At 39.4% G+C, this 18249-nt stretch overlaps 1 protein-coding gene across 2 annotated transcripts in view; it reads right to left on the reverse strand.

Moving 5' to 3' along the window:
* POLE2 (DNA polymerase epsilon 2, accessory subunit) overlaps positions 1-18249 on the reverse strand; it is a 95658-nt gene that overhangs the window by 13748 nt on the left and 63661 nt on the right. The window contains exons 1-10 of one of the 2 annotated variants that reach the window (XM_007105715.3): positions 16704-17568; positions 13744-13844; positions 12052-12127; positions 10200-10277; positions 9970-10063; positions 6278-6352; positions 3898-3981; positions 3239-3295; positions 2767-2815; positions 1938-2010 (exon numbers count right to left, since the gene is read on the reverse strand). In XM_007105715.3, coding sequence (XP_007105777.1) covers positions 1938-2010; positions 2767-2815; positions 3239-3295; positions 3898-3981; positions 6278-6352; positions 9970-10063; positions 10200-10277; positions 12052-12127; positions 13744-13844; positions 16704-16771 — 755 coding nt within the window. In that variant the 5' untranslated portion in view covers positions 16772-17568. Of the gene's footprint in view, positions 1-1937; positions 2011-2766; positions 2816-3238; positions 3296-3897; positions 3982-6277; positions 6353-9969; positions 10064-10199; positions 10278-12051; positions 12128-13743; positions 13845-16703; positions 17569-18249 lie in introns of those variants that run through there. The other variant, XM_028495809.2, reaches the window with a different exon arrangement.

Genomic DNA, 18249 nt, shown 5'->3' on the forward strand with positions numbered 1-18249 from the left:
TGGGCTCTAGAGCGCAGGCTCAGTAGTTGTGGTGCACGGGCTTAGTTGCTCCACGGCATGTGGGATCTTCCCGGATCAGGGCTCTAACCCGTGTCCCCTGCATTAGCAGGCGGATTCTTAACCACTGCGCCACCAGGGAAGTCCCTCATTTACCCTTAAAACAGTATTTTACACATAGAAAGAACTCAATAAAATACCTATTGTTGAATTCACTGACTGCCACCAGAATACAGCCCTCTGAATTTTACTTTGGAGGTATTTTAAGAGAAAAGTAATTTATAATCCTAACTGGAATAAAATGATTATTTTACTTTAACATACTTTATGACACCTCATACCAGTCCGTTGGTGTACTAAACACACACAAAACAGTTTAATTTAGAGAAAATGAGACAATTTAAATGGAAGATTATTTGAGACATTACAGTGATGAACTCTTGGCTAAACTGAAACGAATGGTAATACTCATGGCCAGCTTCCTCAATTACTCCTCTCATTCAGACGTAGTAATTTTGAGGCTTGTATGAAACGGAAACACCAAAACAACAGCAATTATGCCTTAAATATAGTCCAAAAAAACCCCTACAATGATATAAACCTAGCCACAAACTAGCACTAAAAACGTTCACTTAAAAGTGAGCTGGCTAGGGGCTTCCCTGGTGGCGCAGTGGTTGAGAGTCTGCCTGCCGATGCAGGGGACACGGGTTTGTGCCCCGGTCCGGGAAGATCCCACAGGCCGCGGAGCGGCTGGGCCTGTGAGCCATGGCCACTGAGCCTGCGCGTCCGGAGCCTGCGCGTCCGGAGCCTGTGCTCCACAACAGGAGAGGCCACAACAGTGAGAGGCCCGCGCGTACCGAAAAAAAAAAAAAAAAAGTGAGCTGGCTTGATGAGGGCTTGTATTCTCTGTGGCGTGAGCAGCACTTTCCCCCGGATTATGTACTTCAACAGGAAGACAAGATGCACAGCAAAAGCTGCCTGCCAGTGACTCCCAGCCAGCAAATGTGGCCTTGGCACCTGATTTATACAGGCATACTGGGCCTAAAATCTTAATCCTCATACTTCTTCTTGAAATCATCACCATCATCATGAATCTCAAGATTTAATTCCCCCAGATGCTTACAGGCTCCAGGAAGGTAATACTAAATATCAAAGCAGCAGCCAGCTGAGGCTGACTAGGTGTGAGTGAGGGAGCACACACATACCCTGCCCAAAGTGGGCAATCACTGCAGTATAGATATTCCAGGTGAGAATTCAGGTACAAAGTACGGCTAGATCTGATTGTTCAAGAGAACTCAGAAATCTAGACCATTATGAGAAATCTCCTAATTTTTAAATATTGCAAACTAATTCAAAATGTGTTTTAACACCTCAAAGGGGAAAAAAGAAATTTCTATAGACTACATTCAACCCACAGGCCACCAGCTTCAACTTCTACACCATTATTCAGCTTCTGCTCAAATACCTTGAGTGACAGGGAACTCACTCCTCTCAAGAGAAGGCCCTTTTGGAACCACTCTAATATTATAATGATTTTGCATATATTAAAGAACTATATAATCTGCCTCTTGTAACTTTCACTCAGTAAAATACAAAAGTAAGAACTTTCTATTAACATGGGAATTATATTCTTCTAAGTGTTTTCCTATCTCTTATCTCAGTTAAACTTCTCATCAATCCTATAGATAAATAAGACCGATAGACTGGAAGTCTTTCCATTAAAGCCAAAGTACAGAGATGCTATTGCAACCAATCTGGAGTCAACCCGAAGTTTTCAGTTTCATATAAAGCCCAGTTTTTAACTCTCATTTTCCATTGCTCTTTGCCTTCTGACACAAAGCCTGAGGACTTGTAATAACTGAGATATGATATACTATCTTACATTCATTACTGCCAGTGTTATAAAATTCCTATAGAGTTTAAGTCAAACATTTTTATACCTAGTAGTACTAGAGGGTTCAGTGGGTGGAAATCCAAAGGCATTGACATGAAACACCTGATCTTCAAACCAACCTGAAAAAGATAAGTAACAAATCACTTTCATTTGTCCAATTCTCCTTCTTGTTTGAAAGGACAAAACTATGGAACACAAAGCAATAACGCTAGGCCATCATCTCATCCCCTGTCGACTAACAACAGAATTTATCAGTCCCACTGTGCTACAAAACAGCTTCAGGTTCGGAGACTGTCTCAGTTCTTTTTCATTTTTTTGGCCACACCATGCGGCTTGCAGGATCTTAGTCCCCTGACCAAGGATTGAACCCGGGGCCAGGGCAGTGAAAGAGCCAAGTCCTAACCACTGGACCGCCAGGGAACTCCAGACAGTCTCAGTTCTATAAAACAAAAAATTCATGAAATACTAACAGATTTAGAAATAAAACTTTTCCCTTTTTTTATTTCACAATACATGTTAGAGTACAGACAGATAAGGTACACAGATTTAAAAATGTCTCATTTTATGTACAATCTGTTTTTTCAACTTCACTGAGATATAATTCATATATCATACAACCCTTTAAAAGTGTATACTTAGTGGTTTTTAGTATATTCACAAGTTGTACAACCATCACCACTAATTTCAGAATATTTTCATCACCCCAGAAAGAAACCCCTCTCCCATGAGTCTGATAGTTATTTAATGTTGTCAAAAGTATGCTCTCATAATCAGTCTTGTCCCGAGTTACATCATGTTAACATATTTTAACCAATGTAGAAAGGGTTTTACGGTAGAATGATGAGGGGGAGAGGGAAAAAAGTATACTGACTTACCCTCTGCTAAGACAAAGCATGACTCTGTGTATAAACCGCTATGGAACTGGTACACAATAATTGAGGAAAATAATTCTACTTCTATGCTTGAGGTGGTGATAAAGTCAACATACATTTTGGGCTCAACAGGACTTCCAAATAATAAATTCAAAGACTTCACATTTAAAACTCTGAATAGATCATAGCTTTAAAAACTTTAGGTTTAAATATACCCATATCTGATTCTAAGATGTAATATTGACAGTATAGACCATTCTTAGCATGTTATAAACTTCCTCAGTGATTTGTCTGGATTCTCCAAATACGGGGGAATTACAGGTTTTTTGTCTCTGGTTAGGATTATGTCTCCAGATTCCTACACCACCATATTGAAGTTACACTAAGAACCCAAATAGGTAAATGTGAGAATGATATATGATCAATTTCCCCAACTCATGTAACACAGATTTAAAAAAATAAAAGTGAAGGATATAGCTTTACTAAGATCCAGTTGTACTGTTCCTGTAGGATCTTCCAGAAAAAATTTTCCCTAAAAAAAAATTAAAAGAAGTATGTCCACATTTATGTAAAAATGAATACTATGACAAAAGAATTAAAATACTGACAATTTTGACAACAGAATATAGTAGACAGTACAGTGGATTTTTTAAAAATCAGTAATTCCTAGTCTAGGATTTCCCATTTACTAGTTTGGTGACCACAAACTAATCAATTAATTGAGACTCGGAGTCCTCAAAGGTACCTAGACAATGACCACTGCCAACCAAGAGATGACAGGAGGGATACTCGCTGGCTGCCGTAAGAGGGGCCTCAGAGAGCCAACAACAACTCCCAGGGAGCAGGATATGGTCTGCAGCTTTGATTGTTTAGAAACCCAGTACTCTCTGTTCAACCAGAGGTCACTGGGGGACTAATTTCAGGCTATGCAAACTGGTGGCCTGTATAAGACACTCCTTCCTGATGTCTACTCAGGAAACCAAATGCAAAAGGAAAGGTTACTTGCTGATTGAGGTAGCCACTTTCAATGAAGAATACGCTCCCATGCCCTCTGTAAAAATCCTATATGTAACTGACATTTCATTAATCTGAAGGCTGAAAGTAAAAGTTGGATGCTTATCAAGTTCAACTTACCTCTTTTAACTGGGTTATCATTCCAAGAATAATCACATCTCCGATCTTGGTTGTACTGCCCAATAGGGTTTCTACTGTCTTAAGCTAAAGTAAAACAAAATAAATTCTTAAGGACTGAAAATATGTTCTTTTAAGAAACTAATCTTTTTACAAGTAAGTAAATTTTGAGTGCACATTTTAGTATTTACAACTATTTTACAGTAGAAAATCAAATAAAATTTAGAAAATATAATTTTATCCTACAAAAAGCTAAAATATTAACTGATGATGGCTTGGAAGAATTCTGCCTAAAGAAACACCATATCAACACAGGCCCTAACCAATAACTGAAGTTTCATACCATATTATTTTGAATAATAAGTATATTTATCTTTAAAATGTAAAAAAAATATATAAATTTTATTTATTTTATTTGGTCAGTACCTCTTCAGTACCTGAAAATTAGTGGGCTATTTAAAAAGTTATATTCTACTTTTACTTAGTATTTTGAAAGGCTGTCATTATTTACATTCTCAATCTGATCCTTATTTTTTATCAGAAAGTTAAAGGTAGTAATAATTGGGGCATTATTTTAAAAAATCCTTTCTGACCCTTTTCTATACATATAATCCTAAGTATATGTTAATACACACACATATAATTTATAAACACATAGCCATACAGTTTGTTTTATTGAAAAGATGAAATCTTATTATTTGTATTATTCTTCAACTTAACTTTTTAAGTTTAATATATCTTAAACATTGTTCCATTTAACTATATATAGATACACTTCATTCTTTTTAATGGGTACAGATATCTATAGTATATATACAACAATTTACCAAACAACTTAAAGGACATGATCACATCATCCCATAATAATCACTGTTAACATGTGATATTGAAGTTCCTCTTTAAAAACATGAACCTCAAGCAACACAGGAATACAATGTTCATTTTAAACAGTTTTAAAAAATGAAATACTTAGGGATAAATCTGAAGAAAATATATGTAAGACATGTATTCTAAAAACTGGCTTAGGTAAAGATTTCTTAGAAACAATACCAAAAATATGAGCCATAAAAGAAAAATTGATAAGTTGGACTCTAACAAAATTAAGAACCTACGTACTTCAAAAAGACTGTTAAGAGAATAAAAAGACAACTTACAGACTGGGAAAAATATTGCAATTTGCAATCAATCAATTAAAGAAACACAGGAGTAAAAGCTGTAACAAAGTATTCATGAGGACACCATATTTGCAGTTTGCAAAGGGAGAATGCCATATAGGGACTATAGATGGTGGTTTAAATAGATAATATACCAGCAGGAATACAGAATTAAACAGCTTGGCAAGATAACAAGAACAATAAATTATTTAGCTAATTCCTAAAGTTACTTTGGCAAAGAGGAGAGGTGAAATAATGCTTCTGGGTTGTGGGTATCTGAGTTGCCATAGGAAACCTAATATATTCAAGAAAACACATAGACAGTCATTTGTAGAGAAATATAAATAATGTCAATTTCCAAAACTTAATACAATTTTTTTCTCCAACAAAGGTTAAAAGCAGAAACTATCAAACTCTATAAATGTTTTCTCCTTATGGTGCTGCCATCAAACATTAATTTAAGCATTATCTAGTATTATCGTTTTAGTATCTATCAGACTGCTCATCACCATGAATTCTGATCTAACATGGTAGAGGACTGAATGAACCTTAGCAGAGGCTGGGCCTCTTCAGAAGCTATTTGGAACACCACAGAAACGGTGGGTCCTAGCCAGAAGGAGCTAAGGACTATCCCCCAGCAGGGCTCTGTGTGCTGGAGGGGCAAAAAAGCCACAGATGGACTGACGATGACCAGGTATGTTGCTGGAACAAAAGTGATGGTGCTGTTTGGTAACCACTTTCTGAAGTATTACAGTGGAAAGAGCACACACAGCAGAAAACATTCTTCCTCTCCCCAGACAACCCTGTGGCCTGTCTGTGCTCTCTCATGCATTCTATAAATGTGGTTTCCTTAGTGCATTCAGTAAAATTTTCACTCCAATTGATATAACATGTCTCAGCTGATCAAGTGTATGGGGGTCACTAGAGGGATGGGCTGGGCAAGGAGCAGGATTTCAGGGTATAAGTGAGGGCAGGAAGGATAGTGTTGAGGGTTGGTCAGAAAGCCAGTGTATCATCCAGCAAATGGACCAGGAGGGTTCTGTCTTGGTGGCCAGAGACCCAGGACACAGGAAATGGACTTTACCAACAGTGGGCATGCACAGGTCAGTTAGCTAGTTAAACTGTTATCAGTGGTTAATTTTCATTTAAGATTCAATAAATTAGAATTAAGCAATAAATATTAAACTTGTATACATACCCCCCCTAAATAACTAGGATAACGTTCTAACCTGGAATTTGCTTCCGCTTTCATCAGGGTGAGAACCTATCACTGGAGGAGTAAATAATTCATGTCTGTGGGTCCTCTACAAAAAAGAAAGATTCACATGAATTACTGAGGCAAACATTTAAAACTAAGATTCATTAAAATAGTGCCCTGACAAAGCACTGTCCTTAAACTAATGTTACTATTATTTATTCTCAACAAATTTGAAAATCTGCATAGTTTAATGTACAAATATCTAGAAATGTAATTTGTTTAAAAAATCATTTTAAGACTTTTTTTAAAAAAAGGTCTATCGTGTACCTGGCAGTAGTGCACTCTGGGCTGAGGATATGAGGACAACAAACCAAGGTGTCAACCTCAGAGCACAGGGGTCAGTGAGAAGGAAGTGTCAACAGGTCACAATACAACAAAGGACCCTGAGCAGAAGGGGCCATTTAAGGAGATCCTAAATGATAAAAAAGACTTTGCTAGTAAGAAACAAAAGGAGGCTGAGACAAGACATTTCAGGCAGAGGAAGGGATGTGTCACAAGAAAGAGTTATTAAGAGTAAAGGAGTATTCAGGAAGTGATGTGAAGCTTAGTACAGGTGGATCATGAAGTGCACAAGGTAGCACGTGTGACAATGCAAGAGATGGGTTGGAGCCTCTATTTGGGAAAATGTCCCTCCCCCACTGTGGTCCACATAGTTTAGGTAGGGTTGGTGCCCTTCTCCCTCCAGACAGACCACCAAGGCCTAGCAAATCAAAGTACTCCATCCCCTTGGCCAATGATTTTTTCAGGGTTGAGCAAGTGCCTGAAGCCTGGCCAATAGGAGACAGCTGCTAGAACTATGGGAAAAGAACTCTCTAAGAGTTTCCAAGGCTACTAGTGAGTGGCCATCTCTGTCACCTCATAGGGAGAACTTGTTTGAAAGTAAGATCAATTTTTAAAAATTGCTGGGAGATGGAAAGAGGTAGATGCCTCATGACATTGTGTGAGCACCTTGATCCAGCCATGCTTGACACAGCTGGACCTCTAGACTTCTCTACAAGCCAAGAAGTTCCTTTTTCTGTTTTAGCCAGTTTGAGTTTTTGTAAACTCTAATAAAAGAGTCCCAACAATACAGACTTTGTATGCCAAACCAAGAAGTCTGTCTTATAGACAATGGAAAACAACAATTTTGAAGTCAGATGATAAAATCAGATTTGCTTTCAGGAAGATAATTGCAATAAAAATATGCACGGACTAAAATTCAACCCTTTTAATGAGGCTCGGGAGGGTTTAGTGATACCCCCAAATAATATCATAGGCTTTAGCACATAATTTTTAAAAAGAAAGTAGTATTTACTGAGCATCTTCTCTGTGAAGAGAAAGGTAGCAGAGGAAATAAACAAGGAGCGTGCAGTCAGACAACAGGGACACACACCCCAAATGCAAGGCAGGGCCAACTCTAGTAAGTGTCGTAGGAGACCCACTGAGTAGTCAGTGGGTTGAAAGCAGGAAGAGGACTTCCCTGGTGGTCCAGTGGGTAAAACTCCACGCTCCCAATGCAGGCGGGGCCCGGGTTCGATCACTGGTTGGGGAACTAGATCCCACATGCATGCCGCAACTAAGAAGTCCACATGCCGCAATGAAGATCCCATGTGCCACAACTAAGACCCAATGCAACCAAAATAAATAAATAAATATTTTAATTAATTAATTTTAAAAATTTAGAAAGCAGGAAGAGACTGCATCCAACTGCAGATCAGGAAGGGCTTCAGAAAAGAGAAGGAATCTGAGAAGGCCCTTCAAGAATTAGGAGGGTTTCAAGAGCAGAGATAAGAGGGAGGAGCATCAAGAGAGTGAATAGTATAAGCAAAGTCACAGAAGAAGTGGAAGAAACAGACACAATATTTCCATGTTTCAGTTTTGGCTCCTCTACTTTTCAGAGGGAAAAGTACAGATTAGGCCAAAAACGTGTGACAGGAAGATTTGTATTATTAAAAAATATTTATTTATTTGGCTGCTCTGGGTCTTAGTTGTGGCATGCAGGATCTTTAGTTGTGGCATGCAGGATCTTTTAGTTGTGGCATGAGAACTCTTAGTTGCAGCATGTGGGATCTAGTTCCCTGACCAGGGATCAAACCCAGGCCCCCTGCATTGGGAGCGTGGAGTCTTAGCCCCTGGACCACCAGGGAAGTCCCAGAAGATCTGTATTTAATCCAGTAGGTAGTAAACTTCCTTGAAAGACTTGTGAGCAAAATCATGGTGTGATCAGTGCTAAACTTCTGGAAGATTAACCTGGCAACATCATGTAGGCGATGGAGGCAGAAGAGAATAGACATCCTCAGGGCTTATTCTCCTCAACCTTTGTTCAGTGCTTATTCCTGCAGACCACCATCTCCTCATTGAAACCTCCCTGTGCTTCTGCTATATAACACCACCCTGGCCTAGCCCCCAAACTCTATCATTCCCTTTTCCATCATCTCTCAGGGGCTCATCCCTGCAGTCCCATCTATTACTCTAGGCAGATGCCTCCTAAATCTCTCTCTACCCAGATCTCTTTCTTTAGCTCCAGATGTACATCTCACCTGATATCCTACTGGCAACCTTAACTCAAATGTTTGAAACAGAACCTGTCATCATCTTCCCCATTCTCTTTTTCCTATTTGTTAATATATTACCATTATTCTACCCATCCACTCTCTCAGGCTCAAAACCTTAATCATCTTTCAGTCTTCACTCTCTCCCTTCTCTTTCATGTCTAATCAGCCACCATGAACTATGGCTTCCACTGCTCCCGGACTGTCCCCTCTTTCTGCTCCCCTTACCTTCCTTCATTCAGGCTATCATTTATTCCAGGACTAATACCACAGACTCCTGTAAGTCTTCTCTCATACTCTAATTCATCCCAAAATCAGCTGAGAGAGGCAGTCCTCAGGGAACCACTGTAAGTGGGTTGCTCTGGTATTTTAAGGCTCCTTGTACCAAAAGAACAGAGCCCAACCCTGAAGAGTGGCATCCAAGGCAATCCCATGATTTAATTGACACTTGACTTTCCAAACTTATCCTATGCTACTCCTCTTCACAAGCCTTCCTCTCCACACAAAGAAGGCTGATTGCTCATCATTTCCTGCATGGAGTCCACTTTTTCATTTTGCTCTGTCTTTGTTCACACTGTTCACCACCTTCTCCCCATTTCCACAAGATCAGCGCAATCAAGGCCCATGTCAAATGCTATCATTACCTTGAAGGCTTCTCTGATTTTTCTATAGAAAGCATTCTCTTTGTATTATATTTCTTCCATAGCATGTATAAAATTCTACTTCATATTTTATTTATGCAGATGTCTTTAACTTCATAGACTATAAGTTGCTTGAAAGTAGTATAGTACAGGAGGCAAAGGTTGGGCTCCAGACTCAGACTGACTGGATACAAATCCTGTCCCTACTTACTAGATGTAACCTCTGGGCTAGTGACTAAACTTCTCCAGGTGTCAGTTTTCCCCATCTGTAAAATGGGAATAACAGCATTTATACATACATTGATGTTATGATGATCAAATGAGGTAATGTCTGTAAAGTGATAAACCACGCCTGGCCTATCAAAAGCATTTAAAAAATGTCAGCTACTATTTTTATCATCATCATGATTGTAAAGTACAAGAGTCCATCTTTTAATTATCCCTGAGTCTTACCTAAGCTGAAACAGTCTCTTTCTTCCCCTCCGACTTACCTGGTGCAAAATTGTGTATCGTTCATGAAACAGCTCTGCTTTATCTCTTGCTGTCCCAAATAAATTTGGTGCAGGGTGGTTGGTCATTAATAAACTAGGAAAAAAGGAATGCCTATTTACGACTATCATAATACACAAAGGTAGATAAAAAATGAAACAGGAGACTATATACCTTCCAAAAAAATATGTACATTTGAAATTAGCTTAACATCAATAAATGGCATACTTACGGAAGAAATTTTTTTCTTTCTGAATTGTACACAAGGCGTGGGATATCAAATGCTCCTATGATATTGAAAATATGTTCTCTGAAAAACAACCCACAAAAACAGACCTGATTTACTAAAACATAAGTATTCCAAATGAACATGAAAACCTGCATTATAACCTTATGTCATATACACATACTTTTCACAGATCGTGTACACAATTTCTTGTAGTGTCAAAAATAATATGGGGGTAAAGCTTTTAGCCTGTGCATTTTCCTCTCAGAGATGAGAAAGCACCGCCACTACTCTCAAGCAAACAAAAAATTTAATCAACTTCTAAGAATGTTATCTGTTGAAAAAGAACATTTACATATAAAATAGTCACATCTTAAAGAAATCTCTCCTAATATGTACTATTTTTATAAGCTACAATATTATTAAAAGGTATAATTCATTTCCAACAATTTTTTAATCCAAAATATCATGCGAAAGTGACCCAGGAAAAGATGTAAAACAGAAAAAGAACCCCCCAAATTCTGCCCATATCCTTGACACCTATAGTGTTAGAGAAGGATAATTTGTAAAATAATTTACCTTCAGATACTTTTAATATCATAACCATGTTTGAATGAGGTTAAAAAAAATTCACAGCACTATTTCATAAATATTCCAACCTAAAGAATCTTCCCTAAAATTATATCTATTTCCCAAAATGAAAACGGACAAAAAAATGTCATGCTAGTCTGTTGGTAGCACCTAGTACACCTAGTACAGAGTAGCAGAGAACCAGTGAACTTGAAGTAAGACTGATTCTAGACACAGCTCCATGATTTTCTAATGGGTCAATCTTGGAAAGTTATTTAACTTACCATGCTACTTATTCATGTATAAAAATGAGAGCCTCTCCCTTGTGCTATGATATAATGCCTTTCTGACAACTGGAGTTGCAAAGATCATTTACCATTCAGTCCCTACTCAACCTCTATATTGGCTGACTGTAGCATATGAATAGCTTGACAGAAACAACAGGTAACTTTAATGCCTATTTTAGGATTATAATCCTTACACTTTGATATAATCGTTTTGAATTTCTATTGATGGCTTTAGGAGCAAGAACGCCAGTATCTTAAACAATGAGTTGGCAAGGATAAAATTTAAATAACTCAATTTCTCTATTTTTTAGCTGCTCTAATAAGTTCTGACCAGAAAAAGATTAAAACTACTAACCAAAATGAGTAATGACTCCTTTCAATTATCTCCATTGCCCCAAATAGGAAAAAACTGTCAAAGTTAAGACTATCTCTATGCATTTTCCCAGATGTTTTCCTTTCAGTTAAACCCTGTGAATTTGGAAAGACGTATCATATTCAAAGGAGGAAAGGAAAGAGGTTTATCTCAGGGAGATAAAACCCAGAAAAATTACTGCAACATAAATTCCTAAGCTCTAATAGCATGAGACAGGATAAAAAGTCCTAAAGCTGAGGTTCTACCCTCCTTTGCCATTCACCATGTGACCCAAGTTAAGTCACTGAACTTTCAGGACTCGGCATTTTCCTAAGAAAAAAAGTAAATTATACCTCTGAATAATCAGTTCAATCCACCTGCAGCATAAAGAATATTAAATCAAATCAGTTGGGTAAGTGGCAAAAGTTTGTCATGGTACAAACAACACCGAAATCTCAAATTCTAGGATAAAAATAGTAAAGATGAGTCATTTAATATTGAGGTTTATAATGTAAGCTATCACTTAAAAAAAAAAAAACTAAGAAATAACCACTGTAGGTGACCACTGAGTATTTCCCCAAGAAAATAATTTAAAATAACCACTCAACAACACTTCCAACATGGAGAAAAGGTGAATTTTTCCACATACACAGTTTCATCTACTGACTGACTGCATTCCTGGACTGCTGCTTCCACTACGGACCGTTCGATCATGTTTGATGACACTGAAAAGAGAAGTTCAAAGTTAAATGTTAAAAACAGGCATAAAAATTAGTTCTTTCCACACACAGCTTTTTTCCTGAAAATAATCTGCAAACACTAACCCCAAGATGCTCATTACATAGATTTTAGGAGGAAAAAAGTGTTAGGGGGCTTCCCTGGTGGTGCAGTAGTTGAGAATCTGCCTGCCAGTGCAGGGGACACGGATTCGAGTCCTGGTCTGGGAAGATCCCACATGCCGCGGAGCAACTGGTCCAGTGAGCCACAACTACTGAGCCTGCGCGTCTGGAGTCTGTGCTCCGCAACAAGAGAGGCCGCGATAGTGAGAGGCCCCGCGCACCGCGATGAAGACTGGCCCCCGCTCACCGCAATCAGAGAAAGCCCTCGCACAGAAACGAAGACCCAACACAGCCAAAAATAAATAAATAAATTTATTTTTTTTTAAAGTGTTAGAACAAAAGACGTATTTCAAATACCTTAATCTTCCACGCTCAAATACACTTACAATACCTTAATACACAGTCAAATGCCTTACTTTTCTAAATATTGTTAAATAATATACATTCAAGTATACAAATGCTTCTGTAAGCTCCTAGGTTTAATATGGTTACATTAGTATAACTTTTCACCACAACTGCTATGTTTCAGTAGGTATGATAGTAACAGTAATAACAATAACAGCCACCACTCATTAAGCCCTTAGTAAACGTGTGGCACCATGCTCAGTAGTTCACAAGCATTATTAGATAGATGTCCTATAAGACTGCTATTCATAAGCCATGTCTTACAGATGGGGAAAGTGCAGCTCCCAAGAGGTCAAATAACCAGATCAACAACATAATTGGAAGGAGTAGAGAGCAATACAAACCCGAGCCTGATTCCAGACTGGGTGCCCTTAACCACTGTGGTATGTTCTCAGGCAAAATACCATGTACCATCTTAAATTAATGTATACTAATTTTCTAAATTTAACCATTTTCTAAATTTCCAACTGTAAGGAAATTTTTAAAGCAAAGGTATATTTAAAATTCTGCCTTTAGAAAGTGAAAATGAGATATAATAGCAATTTCTCCTCTATTATAGAATGTGTTTCCTCCTGTTTAACTGAAGAAACTAGCATCTATACAACATATCAGAGCAAGCCACACCCACTTCTCTCCTTCAGTGCTCTAGAAACTGGACATTTTTTTTCTAGAAGAGCATTTCTCTTTTGTAGGCCCATGCTTATGGTAAAAGGCTAAGTATTTAACAAAAATATCCCTTAAGAAAGGCTGAAGCAGGAAGGGAAAGTTATTCTTGCTTACTTACTCTTTTTTCCCCTCAAACATTTAAGAGTACCTAACTTAAGTAAGACAAAGTAATAGGCAGAGAGAAAAAAGTGACCATAAAGGAATCAGAGGGGAATTCACAAAGGGGAAGAACTATAAAAGAGTCTCTGGGAATGCCCCAAGGTTCCAAAAGAACGAGAGGTTACTCTTTGGCAAGAAGTGCTACCAGGGGTATGTCTCATACCACTGGGACATTCAATACTGAATCCTCAACTTCAAATTAAATCTATAAATCTAACTGAGGATGTAGAACTATATGAACAATTTAAGAGCTGTCAGAAAATGTTACTTACAGGGTTGCTTTTCAACTGCATCAATGATCTTTTCCAGTGCATCTTCAAGCTCTACTTCATTGATAGACTGAAGAGCTTCTGTGAGGTACTTAATAGCTTCACTGATAAGAGAGATTGGTAATTAAGGCTAAAAGTTTTATGCCAAAATCTGGCAAACACTCATCAATTTAGCATTGAAATTAAGATCCACTCACTCCCACTGCAAGCAGTACTCTCCTTTTCTGTGCTTTCTGAACAAATTCTTCCTCCTATCCCCTGCCAACATAACTGTTCTTAAAGCTCCAAATCACATCCTTCTTCTAGGAGGCCTTCCTAGACCAGCTCTACCTGCTGCAATCTCCCTTTCCTTCTGAAATTGTTAAAAAAATCTCACTTATAGATACCTTAGATCTGCTGTATCACATTAGCCTTGTACTATTTATTACCTGACATTAATAAACTCAGTCTGTTTCAATGTTCTGAACATAACAGACACTTAAATACATATTTATTAATTTGATAATGCATTTGCTTAAGTTCTAGTAATTTCATCAGTTTTCAACTGTAAAATAAGAAAAAAATTAGGCTAGAAAAAACTTTGACATTCGAATATAGTCATAGAAGTAATAAGACTCACTAAAATCACATGAATCCCTCTCACCCCTCAAAAATCAATAAAGCTGAAAATTTTTTAAAAAATCACACGAATTCCTGATTTAAATACCAATAATACTCAGAATGAACACTGTTTTACTTAAACAATTTGCTAATTCCATGCCATTCTTTATTTGTAGACCACAGCTTTACACTTTGCATCAATATTATTGTTATAGTCATCACACTAACTGTTCTATATCTTGGGTTGGTTATTGTTTCATGTGTGGGTGTCACATCCCTCCAATTTATTATAGATGATGCTCCTTGAGAAGGGGAACTGTGTCATCCTTTGGCAGAGTGCTAAGCACACTGAAGGTGGTCCACAAATACTTGCTGATTGAGTCCCTAAAATCACACACATATTAGGTGAATCTTGGGAGAGCTCTTAGCATAGAACAAAGTCATACAGGATCTGGCTCCCGCCAAATCTCACTAGTCTCATCCAGTGTCTCTGGCTTTCCTGGCGCTCTCCTGCCTCAGGGTCTTTATATGGTCATTTCCCCCCGACTCTTCACCTAGTCAAATTCTGCTCATCCTTTAACACTCAACTCAAACCATTCTTTTTTTTTTTTCAAACCATTCTTTAATGAAGCCTTCTTTGACTCTACAACTGTTTATACACCTGGTTATACACTGTCATAGCACTTCCTTCCTCAGATCCTTTTCATAATTGAAATTAAATAATTGTGAATTATTTAATATCCATGGTAGACAGACTTCTAAGATGACCCCTAATAATCCACACCTCCTGGTATTCACAACCTTGTGCAATCACCTCCCCTTGAGTGTGCATTGGACCTAGTGACTTGCTTCTAACAATAGAATTTGGCAAAAGCGATGGAATATTTTACTATATTGTAGTTTTAAAAATAAAAGTTTTAAAGCGGCAAGATGTCACTTTCTTGCTTAGGTTACAAAAGACTCTGACTTCCATTTACTAGCAGACTCTCTTGCTAGCTTTGATGAAGTAAACTGCCATGCTGGGCAGGCCCAACAGCCAGCAAGGACTGAAGCCCTCAGTCCAACAATCTTGGATGAACTGAATCCTGCCAATCACTGAATGAACTTGGAAGCAAATCCTGCCCAATTGACTCTGAGATGACCCCATCCGGACTGCAGGCTTGCGAGACACCCTGAAGCTAAGGACCCAGCTAAGCCTACCTGAATTCCTGACCCACAGAAAATGTGAGAATATAAGTGCCTGCTGTTTCAAACTTCTAAGTTTGGGGGTAATTCATTATGCAGCAATAAATATTAATACACTATCTGTCCCCCAACCTCCGCATTGTCTTACCTTCTCCTACTCCCTTGACCCAGCAGTACTTTGCAGCTAATAGATTTCAGTGTATTTCTGACTGAATTAATGAATGACAGCTCAATATTAGGTCAATTTCTAAGTGAAAAAGAAAAATTAACTGATCAATTGGTCGTATTTTCAAAATGTGGGGAATCAACTGAACAAAATTTATTATTGTCTCCTAGAGCTTATCCACTCTTGCCCCTGTTCACCACTACCCCAAAAGTAAGGTAAAAGTCCCATGAAACTTATTACAAAAACAAACGAAAAAACCTCTACACACACAAGGGCAATCAAAACCTGGTACAGAGAAGTGTATCCCGTCCAGCAGGTATTTACATATGTAAATACTGTATTCTTTATATATAAAAAAAGAAGATTTAATGAGAAAAATCTTGGAAAGGATCATTCTACAAGTCGTAGAAAACACGGATATGGCCAGAGAAGCACAGAAGTTCTAAAGGAAATCTAAACAAACAAACCAAAAAAACCCAGAAGACTTAAGAACATGCTTTAAACTACCCACTTCTTAACTCTCCAGAAATTCTCTCTCGGGAATAATACGTTATCCAAAATTGGGAAGGCTAGCAAGGCCCACAGTTTGTACAACATAATCTGACAACTACCGACATGCAATGGGCTTTCCCAGGTCTCTCGTTCGCTGTCTCCGTCACCACGTGAGCAGCGCTGTTAGGATTCCCAATGAGCGGAGGCAGAGACTAAGCTGGCTGAGAGGCACCCAAACACAGTGCTAATACACCGCTGCTGCGACACCGACAGCCGCTTCTGCGGCTGTCTGGCACGTGCAGGAGGAGACCCTCATCCCTTACGGGAGAAACTTTTCGACTCCGCGCGAATGTCGGGGAACTTAAGAAGGCATCGCCAGGTCCCCCTTGCTTCTTAGAACTCTTTCAAGGTCTCTTGTCATTTTAAGGCCAAACCCCCTCCTGGCGCGCGGCGCGTCCCGCTGCCCCGCACGGCGGCCTGACCCTCCCCTCCTGTCCCGCTCGCTGCCCAGCCGACTCACCCCCGGAGCAGCAAGCCGCGCAGCTTGAAGGCAGAGAGCACCCTACTCCGCAGCCGCTCCGGCGCCATGTTCGCTTTTTGGCGCCACGGCTGCGGCCCCGCCCCGTCCCCGTCCTGGCCCAGCCCCAGACGTGCTGGTTCTCTCTGCCACTGCTCCTCCTCCCTCAGTGCGCGGAGACTAAGGCGTCGCAAGCCTGGAGAGCTGCAGACGCGCACCCACTAGGCTGCAGAAGACGACGACCCTGCACTGCTCTGTTGCTCGGAGACTGAAGAGCGAGGGCGTCCTTCCCAGGTGTCTGGTTGGGAATGTGCTTCCCTATCTCAAATGCTTCGTTGAGCCACTTAGTACTCTCAACGCTACCCTCTACCTTCCGTGACTCCGGTCGGGCTCCTCCCGGACGCCGGGGCCCTTGTGTTTTGTGTCACCACAGGGTTTTCCCCGACATTCACTCGAAGCTGCTACACATCACCATCATTCTCACCCACCACGCTTTTTATTTAAGTTGCGGGCTTCCTATGCACCATGTACTATCATAAGCGTTTTAACGTATTAATTGATGTATTGCTCCTAAAGCCTAATGAGTTGTGTGTTGTTTTTTCAACATCCTCATTTTACAGATTAGAAGAGTAAGACACAAAGATGGTAGATGGCTCACTCAAGATGAAACGTTCTGTAAGTAAGTGAGGGAGTGAGGATTTGAACTCGGTCTGATTGCAGCAAGTGAGCTGTTAATGTGCCAGCTTCAAAACGGTTGCTTCAGTGAGTTAAATAAAACCGTGGAGTGCTTATAAGTGAACGCGCCGTCTCATAAAACGTGAGGATGGTTTCTAAGAACTGATACACAGTGACCTCCAGGGTATCCGGATAATAACAACAACAAAAAGCAAAATATGGTAAAGGAGGGAACATAAGAATATATATACATATTTATTTACTTGAATTTGTATTTTAAAAAACCTCTTAAAAGTAACACTGGACACACCAAAAAATGGTTAACCTTTACGGCTGGAGGGAAAAAGATGGAAGTGAGACCTTTATTTGTAGTGAGACTTTTAACTGTCAATCCATGTATATGTTTTGCATATTCAAAAAATAGAAAAGAAAAAAGTAAAACTGAAAGCAGACCAAAGCCAATATACCTGTATATTGAATTGGTAACGTATCATCACAGAGAAAAGTGATTTTTTTTTTGTATTAAAGGGGGGAGATCTGTCCCCTTTTTTAAAAATTTATTTTATTTATTCATTTTTGTCTGCATTGGGTCTTTGTTGCTGTGCGCTGGTTTTCTCTAGTTGCGGCGAGCGGGGGCTACTCTTCGTTGCGGTGCGCGGGCTTCTCATTGCGGTGGCTTCTCGTTGCGAAGCACGGGCTCTAGGTGTGCGGGCTTCAGTAGTTGTGACTCGCGGGCTCTGGAGCGCAGGCTCAGTAGTTGTGGCGCACGGGCTTAGTTGCTCCACGGCATGTGGGATCTTCCCGGACCAGGGCTTGAACCTGTGTCCCCTGCATTGGCAGGCAGATTCTTAACCACTGCACCACCAGTGAAGCC

Source organism: Physeter macrocephalus, chromosome 11 (assembly GCF_002837175.3).
Source record: "Physeter macrocephalus isolate SW-GA chromosome 11, ASM283717v5, whole genome shotgun sequence".
In the NCBI taxonomy this organism is placed as follows: domain Eukaryota; kingdom Metazoa; phylum Chordata; class Mammalia; order Artiodactyla; family Physeteridae; genus Physeter; species Physeter macrocephalus.